The following is an 11,423-nucleotide window of genomic DNA, read 5'->3' on the forward strand; positions in this document are numbered from 1 at the left end:
GATGTGCTTATTTCACATTGCATGCCTGTATCCAAATATCTCATGTGCCCCTTAAACATATATATCTACAATGTACCCACAAAAGTTAAAAAAAGTTTAAAAAAGAATTTGAGCATATATCCTTTGCACTCTCCTCCCCTTCCAATCAGCTGGAACCTGGCTATGGCAGTGACCTAGCTTTCACCATGCAGATGTCTACAATGCCCCAGGGCAGTGGTTCTGAAATTGTGCTCTTAGACCTCTGGGGATCATCAAGACCCCTCCAGAAGGACATAGGTCCAAACTGTTTTCCTGCTAATACTATGACATTATGTGCCTTTTTTACTCTCACTTTCTCACAAAGCTACAGTGGAGTTTTGCAGTGGCTACAGGAAGTGTGATGTCACAGCAGTTTGAATACAAAAGCAGATATGAGAATATAACTCTCTTCTATTAGCTAGCAGCTAAAGAGATTTGCAAATATATAAAGCAATGCCTCTTGCATCACTTTTTAAGTTTTGGAAAATATGATTACTTTTCTAAAAATATGTCATTCAGGTTAACTTGTATGGATTTATTATTTTGAAGGACTTAAATACTTATTTTAAAATTTGTTTTAATTTCTCATATGGTGAATATCAACAGATATAGCACATATAAATGAAAGATTTTTGAGGTCCTTAATAATTTTTAAAAAGTGTAAAGAGGTTCCGTGACCAAAAATTTTGGAGCTGTTGCTCTAGAGTTGGAAAGACAATGAGCTGGAAAAACACCTGCATCTCTGCATGAATGTGAAGACTGAAACTGCCCTCCCCTCATTCACAGTGAGGTCATTCATTATATAAAAGAGAAATAAGTTTCTGTATTATGCTACTGTTCATTGTATCCTTTTATTGTAGCACCTGGGATTTACTCTAAATAATACAGACAATAGTCACATAAGTGGGGGGGATGCTACCATATCAAAAAAACTAAAATATGTGACATTGATTTGCTTGGGTAGTAAGGGCACAGACATTTTAGAGTGGAAAGTTGATAACCCCTGTTATGTCATTGCATAACATCATTATTACTGTGATCACTTGGGAAGCAGATCATGTTCCAATGGAGCCCATAGCTAAATACATGGCTAGAAAGAGCTAGAGTGGCTGTGTACATTGACTGCTCTTTGCTGCACTTAGCAATACATTACAAGAAATAGATTAACTCAAGAAAGAATTGACTACTTTGTGAGCACATGTAAGAGAAAGGAAAGTATCCAGTAATTTAAGACCACACAAGGTTAAACAAGCCAACTGCTTGTATGCTTGTATACCTCCAAACAGCAGGAGATTAGGTTGTTGCAAAAAGAATTCCCATTAACCCACCACTACCACCAAAAAAAGGGCACCTAGCCCTGAAGCAAAACCTAGACTAAGGATGTTGCCTTTCTACCCAAACCCACTGTTTTAGATGGCCTCAAGGTAATTGTCATTAAAATGAGAAAACAAAGAAATCACCACTGTGCAATATAGCTATGTAATGAAACTGCACTTGTACCCTCAATCTATAAACAGAAAAAAGAAAAACAGGAAGATAAAAAAGAAAGCAGCTTAAGAACTATCTCTGGAAAAGAACTTATGATATAGTTACTAGCACGGACTGGAAGCTTTTTGTTTTTTCCTCTTTTTGAGAGGAAATCTACCAAATTTGGAAAGAAATAGTTTTTACCACAGTAAACATAATTCTAGGCCGAAAAAAAAAAAAAGGCATTTCTTTTTTAACTTAAAACAGGTTTCAGCCAGTTGCGGTGGCTCACACCTGTAATCCCAGCACTTAGGAGGCTGAGAGAGGATGATCACTTGAGGCCAGAAGTTTGAAACCAACCTGGGTAACACAGGGAGCTCCTGTCTCTACGAAAAGGTTTTTAAAAAACTAGCTGAGTGTGGTCCAGGAGTTCGAGGATGCAGTGAGCTACAGTGGTGCCCCTGCACTCCACCCTGGCTGACAGAGAAGGATCTTGTCACTTAGGAGAAAAAAAAAAAAAAAAAGGAGAGAGGAGCATATTAGTCTCCAATACACTACTTCAATGTGTCTTGCAGATAATGGACAAGGAAGAACTTCTCAGAGGCACTGCCAGGGCAAGGAACCTTTGCAATCCCTGCCTAACAGGATTCACTATGGTTCAGGGACTACTGTATATATTCTCAAACTTTCCTTTTTTAAATAGGAGCCTTTATTTCACTTGTCCTTGGCTTGCTCCTCTACTCTTTATTAGTGATAGACAAAGAAGATTACTTGAAGTTCAGTTTCCAGGTGGCTGAGTATGAGAAGTCAAAGCTAGACCTGATGAAGAAAACTATATAGAGAGTAGAGATTCTCCACTTTCGAACTAACTGATGGAACTCTGGTTGTTTTACTTGGGGAGTGAGTACACTGTAGGTGTGGGAAGAAGGGAGCAGGTGGGCATTTGCATGGCCAGAGAGGCAAACTGTGGGAGAAGCTGTTAGTTAGTTCTCCCAGACGTCTATAGTAATAGCATTGCTGCCAGGCACCTGGCTGCCCAGCTGGACTCTACTTCCTGGCCTTCCTCCCAATTCCAACAGGACTAAATTCTCAGCAATGCCATGTGAGCAGAAGCAATGGATGTCACTTCCAGATCTGAGACTTCAGACCTTTGCATTCTCTTCCCCTTCCATGCTAGCTGGAATCCATATGTGATGACAACCCTGTTTCAATGATCCGGCCAGTGACAGTGCCCTAGGTGATGGCAGAAAAATCTGGGAGGAACCATGGTCCCTCAGTGACCTCAAGGAAAAAAGCTGCCCAGTCAAGCGGGACTGTTCACATGGAGACTATTCCAAAAGACGAAAAATACACTTCTTCATCCTAAAAGCCATTTAAGTGTTAGGCCCTTTTGTTACAGTGGTCTGACCATTACCCATATATGGCTGACATCAGAAATTCACCTCTTCTCATTCCCTAGATCTGTGGGGAAATCTTGGGGAAAACGTTGGTATGTGTGTATGTGCCTATATTTACACAAACAAACAAACAAATAAACAAAAACTAAGTTAAAGCAAAACTTTGAGAAGATGCAGTATAATAAAAATATATATTTAGTTGTATCCTTTATAATAAACCACTAAATGTGTTTTTCTGAGTTCTGAGGCACTGCAGTGAATTATACAACCTGTGGAGAGTGTTATGGAAACCCTGAATTTATAGACTGTCAATCAGAAGTACAGGTGGTTGCTGGGACTTGCAACTGATGTCTGAAGCAGGAACAGATGGAACTGAGCTCTTAACCTGTGGGGTCTGAACTAACTCTGGATAGTGTCCAAGTTGAACTGAATTCTTAGGCACCCAGTTGGTGTTGGAGAATTGGAGAATTGGTGTGGAAGACCCCACACATTTGGTGTCAGAAATGGTAGCAGAAAAAAGACACCCCAGAAGCTTAAGCCTACATAGGGTGTAGAATAATCAGGGCTGACCCTGAGACTGCTTTACAAAAACATTTCAGCTTTGCCTCCGCACCCGCTTAACTCCTGCAGGATAAGCAAAGGTGATATCGACCTCAGACACCTCTGTACTGCCCACAGTGGCAAAGAACCTCCAGGCTGCTAGAATGCCATCCTAAGAAGATATTAAATTAGACCTTTTCAGTCTCAGAAATGTGGTTGAAAACAATAAATGTAAGTTGCTGCACATTCTACATAGAGATAACAGACCATCCTATAGAATTTGCTAACAGACCCCAAATCAGTACTGTTACCTATGACTAGTCTATATAAAAGAAGATGTAGATTGATCAGGTATCCAGAGAGAGTTACCAGAGGGTTATGCTTTTCCTACTTCTTCCCTGTGTAGGAGGGAATCCTTTCTTCCCTCCCTCTCCCATCTAGTGCAAGTCACATGAGTAGGAATTTCAAGATTCTGATATACCATCTTAGGTTTCTGAGTCTGAATCTGGTCCAAGCTGGGGACAGCAGAGATATGTTAAAGTGAATAAGAAATTAAAGTTTTGATTTAGATTGGACTGGACTTTTTAAGAGCTGAAAATGAGATCTTTTGTTAATGTTTTTTAAGTGACCAGAAAAGTCAGGGACTCTTCCTGAGTTATTGTTCAACAAAAAAGAAAGATACTCAACATAGCATGTTTAAAAAGCAATAGACAAAAAAAAAATCAAGTAGCTTCATCTGCTTGTCCCTACCAAGTTTAGCACATTCAATATGTGGGTAGGAGAACCAGGTTTGGGTGGCAATGCCTGCCTCTCTGCCTATCACACTTCTGCCAATAACCAAGAATCACATGGAATGACTGCCATAGCACCCGCTTTCAACAGAATATAATGTGGTAGCAACAGCAATAACAAAACTTCATCAGATATTTTCCAGTTTTTCTCTCTTCAAAGCCAGAACAACTAGAACCAAGCCCTTAAGCTGACTGAGCACCAGAGGTTCTGGACTTATGGTGGGAGAGGAAACCTAAGAAGGGGAGGCAAACATTCTAGCACAATAGGTGATCCAAAACAGTTAGCGGGAACCTTCAAAAAAATGTTTTGTAAAGCTACCCTGGCCGTGAACTGCCCAACTCCAGGCTTCTTTCATGTGATACATAAACTGACATCGTATTTTACCTAATACTGTATAATACAGTATCTGTAATATGTTAAACGCTCCTTGAAATAAATAAGAAAAATATTTAAAAGTCTGTAGAAAAATGGGCAAAGGAGAACCGGCAATTCGCATAAGGAAGAAATACAAATGGCCAATGAGTGTATGAAAATATACTTAACCTTAATAGTAACCCAAGAAATGCAAATTTAAAACACAAAATGCCATTTACTTATCAGGTTGGCAAAAATTTTACATATTAATCACATCTGGTTGGAAAGGGTCTCTAGAAAAAGATACTGTCATTCAAAATTGATATAACTTGGAAAAGTCATTATGAAAATTTAGAATGCATTTGAATATGAGCATGTGCATGTGTGTCCATACGTGTACGTACGCATGTAAGTATAGAAAAAGGTCTGGAAGAATATATAACAAACATAACAGTACTCCTATTTCTCAGGAAAGGAGGAGCAGTGGGATGGGCGGGTGTTGATGGACTTTCACGTTTTACAGATAGACTTAAAATTTGTATGAGCATATATTACTTTTGTAATTAAAAGAAATTTTTTTTGAAGCAGGGTCTTGCTGTGTCACCCAGGCTGGAGTGCAGTGGTACCATCTTGGCTCACTGTAGTCTTGATGTCCTGGGCTCAGGTGATTCTCCTGCCTCTCAGTCTCCTTTAGCCTCCTGAGTAGCTGGGGCTACAGGTGTGTGCCACCATACCTGGTTAATTTCCAGGTTTTTTTTTTTTTTTTTTTTTGAGATTGGGTTTTGTCATATTGCCCAGGCTGGTCTGGAACTCCCGGGCTCAAGCCATCCACCCACCTCAGCTTTCCAAATTGTTGGGATTACAGGCATGAGCCACTCAGTCCAGCCTTAATTTTTTTAAATGAAAAACCAATTAACATGAGATTTTAAAGCTTAAATAGATATATAAAATACTTTAATTGATTTATTTTCCTTTAAAACAGATGTGTTGGGGGTTGAGCAGGCATAGCCTACTCAAATTCTGGCAACTGAACCCTATCTTAATCTACGTAGGTGGTTCAGTATTTCGCAACCCGAAGAAAGTTTCCTTAGTTGGCATGAATATAAGTACAGGGTAATGTTTTGCATCCCTGGACAGTACTGAATAAGGCTTATTCTTAGTAATTCAAGATAAAAAACAATTGTATGAAAAGTATTTTGAAATACATTTTAGAGAGATTTGCATTTTTCAATAAAAAGAATTCTATTATTAGCTATCTTTCCTTTTGGCAGAGACTGTCTTCAATTTTTAAGAGTTTGCCAAAGAAATGACCTTCTGCCAACCCATACTGATGTATTTGCCTGTTTTCAGACCAGAATTCATTCACAAGCACCAAAGTCTTCCAAGAAGTCTTTTTGTTTTTATTCCCAAAATTTTAAGCAAAAAATAGTCCATTTAAAATATAAGGAGACATTCTTACTTGGTCCTCAAAAGATAGAGCCTGGGCAACATCTCTTGGAAATCCATCAATAACAATGCCCTCTTCATCAGGTATTTGCATCAATTTTTGTTTTATCTCTGTAATTGTTGTTTCCTTTTATAAACAGAAAGGATGAAAAAAAAAAAAAAAAACCACAGTTAAACTTAGTATACTCAAGTGGTAGGAAAACATTTTGCAGAATAAAAGAAAATTATACAGCAATACCTGCGGGGCCAGTTCTCCAGTTGTAATTATCTTGGCAATAAGACTCCATTTCCTATTGCTGCTGGTACTGTGGATCTTCTTTCTTAATAATTCTCCCACAGAAATGTATTTGAATCCATATCGTTCTGCAATTTTCAAACTCTGAGTACCCTTTCCGCTTCCTGGACCACCTAGTATTTAAAACAGGCAAAACTGTGATCTTCTGATACAATAAGGACCTCCCTTTTATACAACTACCACTTCATCTGGGATGCAGATTCTGTGTCACCAAGGCAGGGTGGTTAACGGCTCCATTTGTGGCTTTCTCAGTGCTGCCTTTGAATGTAAAGCAAGTAGAGACTTCATCAAGGAAAGAATTGTCTTGACCAACTGTATTAAATGTGAGATACAGGTTTTTCCTCTACCTATTTGAGCAAATAGCTAATTAAAAAAATTTTTGAACAATGCAGTTGAAAGAAATCTTGACATTTTTCTATGTAAAATCTAACATTTTTCCTTCTGTAATCAAAGAAAAATCTGTGGGATATAAAAAACAACAATCAAAATAACAATAATGGATTCCATGCCAACAGAGAGTTAATGTGTAATTCGGTGAAATGTAACCATTATTTTTAGACAAAGGCCCACCAGTATTTACACAGCTTATTTAAATCTTTTTTGAAATGTTTGCTCGTGCATGTCCTTGCCTTATATTGTTTGAATGCAAGAGTTTTATGCAATGTAAAAACAGGCATACAGACCAATGGAACAGAATAGAGAACCCAGAAACAAACCCACACACCTACAGTGAACTCATTTTCCACAAAGATGCCAAGAACACACACCGTGTAAAAAGCAGTCTCTTCAATAAATGATGCTGGAAAAACTAGACATCCATATACAGAGGAAAGAAACCAGATCCCTATCTCTTGTCATATGCAAAATAAAATCAAAATGGATTAAAGACTTCTACTAGATTATTTTTCAAATCAAAAGTAAGTTTTGGTTTTAAATAGCTGCTTTTAACCTACTAATATATGGGCAAATCATGAATTGACTTGAAATAAAAAAATTATCTGACCAATTCCACTGACAAATTCAAACTGATTTATTCCTTGAAGAATCAGGTATCTTTCAGAAGCTATATTTCCACACTTAATCACAACCACCAAACTAAGAGATCATACACTCCATTAATTTAAAAAATTCAGACACACTGAGAATGTTATGGTACTTTCAAGAAAAATATTTTTTGTCAACTAATGGAGGCAACAGTAGACAAAAAATGCAGTTGGCACAATTGACAGAGATATTCTCTGTCATTAATTTGTTGGATGAGCTTAATTACTGAAAGTTTCTATCAAAGTAATTTTATTTTGAAAACTGAAAGTTCCTATCAAATTAATTTTCTAAAGCCAGAATGGGCTTAATTTTGTTCTGTTCACTTATCTCTAATACTTATAAATATTAGGGTCCATCTCACTGATATTTTATGATTATGTTAACATAAGAGAGATTCATATCTGTTCCAAGAGAGTCAGCCTTAAAAAAATTCTGCAGCGCTAGAAGAGAAACCATGTGGGCATCTATATCCCACTCTCACATTTTTAGGTTGGAACTAATACAAATTTGTAAGGTTCAGGTACAATTATTTTATAATTCCAAAAAGTCACAAAATTGCCCCAATTCTCTCAGACAACCTAAGATCCACCCTCTCCTTTCTTCCCTTGTTTCAATCTTCTTAAAATTAATTACACTTATTGGTTCATCATTCTTTTTTTTCTTTTTTTTTTTTTGAGATGGAGTCTCGCTCTGTCGCCCAGGCTGGAGTGCAGTGGCCGGATCTCAGCTCACTGCAAGCTCCGCCTCCTGGGTTCATGCCATTCTCCTGCCTCAGCCTCCTTAGTAGCTGGGACTACAGGCGCCCACCACCTCGCCCGGCTAGTTTTTGTTTTTGTATTTTTTTAGTAGAGACGGGGTTTCACCGTGTTAGCCAGGATGATCTCGATCTCCTGACCTCATGGTCCGCCCGTCTCGGCCTCCCAAAGTGCTGGGATTACAGGCTTGAGCCACCGTGCCCGGCCCCATCATTCTTATAATATATAAAATGTTACAATGCGGCATGTAAGCCTATAATGAGAATCACAACCTCGGGAAACAAGCTGATTTCACTGAATAGAAAGAAATGTGAAGTGGGAGAGATTTGAGTATTTACATATTCTCCAAAGATCTTAGTTTATTGAAATATTTTAATCATTTTCATATAAAATTCATAGTACACACAAAAAAAATTTGTGCTCTTTTATACAAGATCAATTTGCTATCAAACCATTTTCATGAACAATCAAGCTTCCATTTGTTCATCCTGTTAATAATGACCAATACTTTATTACTAGCAGCAAGAACAGCAAAATAGAAAGAATGTGTTCTGTCCACATACAAATCATAAAATGATGACATAATTCCCGATTATTTTTCACCTGTAGTTCTACCATTTATTAAAGTGTTTCCTTGTCTTCTAGGTAAGGACTTGAAAATTTTAAGCACAAAAAGAATGCATTCCACTTGCAAGAATAGAGATTTATGGCATAACAGTGGCTACCATAAAGCCATAAAAATATTTTAATTCTTCAAAAAAAATTTTAACTCTTCAAAAACTGACTTTAAACTCTCTTCCTGTAATTTTGTCTTTAACAATTCAGGGCTAGATATATTTGCAATTTCATTTTCATTTCACTTTAAAATATACAAATGTCATTCCCTCTAGTCCAGTGAGCTTAAATTCTTGTTATAGCTTGGTGTGTTTATTTGCATGCTTTTTTTCCTAGTTGTCAACATTGCTATGTCCTCTGGAGCACTACTTCCTTGCATGGGGTCTCTATAAATTTGGCACTCTGTTAATGCAACCGGCTAGAACAGCTTTGAACATTTCATGCCAGAGTTTTGCTTTTGGTCATCTCTGTGAAAGGTGATTCTAACTGGAATATGAAACAATGACTACATGTTGCGTGTTCACAGGTCTCTTCATGATTTTTATAGATTTTGAGAAAAAATTTGCAAAAATAGCCACAACTTTTTTTTTCTTTTTTTGAGATGAGGTCTCTCTGTCACCCAGACTGAAGTGCAGTGGAGTTCACGGCAACCTTGAACTCCTGGGCTCAAGCTATCTTCCCACTTCAGCCTCCCCAATAGTTGGGACTACAGGTGTGTGCCACCACGCCCAGCTAATTTTTAAAATTTTTTGTAGAGACAGGGTCTTGCTATGTTGACCAGGCTGGTCTGAAATTCCTGGGCTCAAGTGATCCTCCCTCCTTGACCAAAAAGGAATTTTTCAAAAATATTTAAAACATTTTCATTTTCTATTCCTTCTGAAATGTCATGGGGTTGATATTTCCACATTCAACATAAGATTCACAGTGGCAACTTTTAAAATGAACTGTTATCATTGTTATTTTGGCTAATACTCAGACGTTATGTGCTATGTATGTATATGTAAAACAATACTCTTTTATTTTTTATTTTTTGGAGATGGAGTCTGGCTCTGTCTCTCAGGCTGGAGTGCAGTGGCGCAATCTCCACTCACTGCAAGCTCCGTCGCCTCCCAGGTTCACGCCATTCTCCTGCCTCAGCCTCCCGAGAGGCTGGGACTACAGGCGCCCGCCACCACGCCCAGCTAATATTTTTGTATTTTTAGTAGAGACGGGAAAACACTATTCTATTAGATTTGTTTGTCTTTTAACAGTGAAACTTTGGATTTATTATAGGTGCCAATTTGCCATAAAGAAGATTCATTTATATTAATCTTTACCAATATATTATTATTTATTTTTCTCTCTAAAGTTAATAGTGAGTAAAAATTTAATTTGTTGGTTCAAAGGGGTAAAAATCACATCATGTTTAGAAGACTTTCTTTTTTTCTTCTAGAAACAGAGTCTCACTATGTTGCCCAGGCTGGACTCCTGGGCTGAAGGGATCCTCCTGGCTCAGCCTCCCTACTAGCTGGGACTACCACCACATCCAGCTCTTAGAAAACTTCAACTGGCTCAGTTATCTGTGATCAAGATTAAATACATAAAACCACAGGATAATAAATCTTGAAGGTATTACTTTCAATTCATTAGAGAGAATTTCTATGACATTTTAATAGGAATCTATGAAAATGCAATAGGCATTAGATTATATAATTATAACAATTTCTATTTTATTGCAACTTATACTAAGAATATTTCCATTTATTGTCCCTTGAGCTATTGTTTCTATTGATTGTCATCATCCAACTATTTGCACATATAATACACGATTTACTTTTTTGAAATGTAAATATATAAACAAAGGTAGCAACAGTATGAGAATTTTTGCTTTCTGTCCTCTTACCTATAACAAGAATGATTTTTGGTCGAGGTCTGGTAGGATCAAAAACCTCATACTCCTCAATCAACTCTGCAGTCTCAGAGAGATCCGTGTCACTTTCTATGGAGAATTGATGGATTGGAGGGAGCCGGTCATACCGCCGATATGGAAAGTTTGAATTTTCAGGCATTACTGCAAAAGAGTAAGATAACTTTGAAAAGGAAAAAACACCATAATAAAACACTCTTCACACTTAAACAATTAGTAAAAGCAATTTTAAAATTAAATGGGTTTGTTTTGTTCTCAACTGGAAGAAGTCTCCCTTAGTGGTCAGCAGGTTTTATCATAAAGGGGCAGATAGTTAATATTTTGGGCTTTGTGAGCCGTGCAGTTTCTATTCCACTTAGCCATGGTAGTATGAAAGCAGTCATAAACAATATAATAAACAAATGAGTGTGCCTGTGTTCCAATAAAACTCCATTTATAAAAACAGGCAGTGAGATGAACTTGGCTCATGAAACTTTACCACCCTCTGCCCTAAGAGGAACCTTCTCAGATACTGCCTAGTTTTGTTTGGTAGGTTGCATACATCGTGGCCTCTGCAAATGGTGCTCTCTGGAGTTGTGTAGTACATAACCTTCACAAGCATATGCAGCTGCCTGTCCATAAAGCTAATGCTTATATATTCATTCATTCAACAAATATAGATAAGCTGCTTACTATGACCCAGAAATGCTATTGTGATCTAATGGAATGGCTTGGTGGCATAATGAATAAAAAATTAAAGGCCGGGTGCAGTGGCTCAAGCCTGTAATCCCAGCACTTTGGGAGGCTGAGACGGG

At 37.7% G+C, this 11,423-nt stretch overlaps 1 protein-coding gene across 2 annotated transcripts in view; it reads right to left on the reverse strand.

Annotated features, from left to right (window-relative positions):
• Positions 1-11,423, reverse strand: part of AK5 (adenylate kinase 5) — a 279,140-nt gene that overhangs the window by 256,406 nt on the left and 11,311 nt on the right. For both annotated transcript variants that reach the window (XM_023209150.1, XM_023209155.1), the window contains exons 3-5: positions 10,606-10,773; positions 6,253-6,422; positions 6,028-6,141 (exon numbers count right to left, since the gene is read on the reverse strand). In XM_023209150.1, coding sequence (XP_023064918.1) covers positions 6,028-6,141; positions 6,253-6,422; positions 10,606-10,773 — 452 coding nt within the window. The remainder of the gene's footprint in view (positions 1-6,027; positions 6,142-6,252; positions 6,423-10,605; positions 10,774-11,423) is intronic.

The sequence above is a fragment of the Piliocolobus tephrosceles genome, chromosome 1, assembly GCF_002776525.5.
Source record: "Piliocolobus tephrosceles isolate RC106 chromosome 1, ASM277652v3, whole genome shotgun sequence".
In the NCBI taxonomy this organism is placed as follows: Eukaryota; Metazoa; Chordata; class Mammalia; order Primates; family Cercopithecidae; genus Piliocolobus; species Piliocolobus tephrosceles.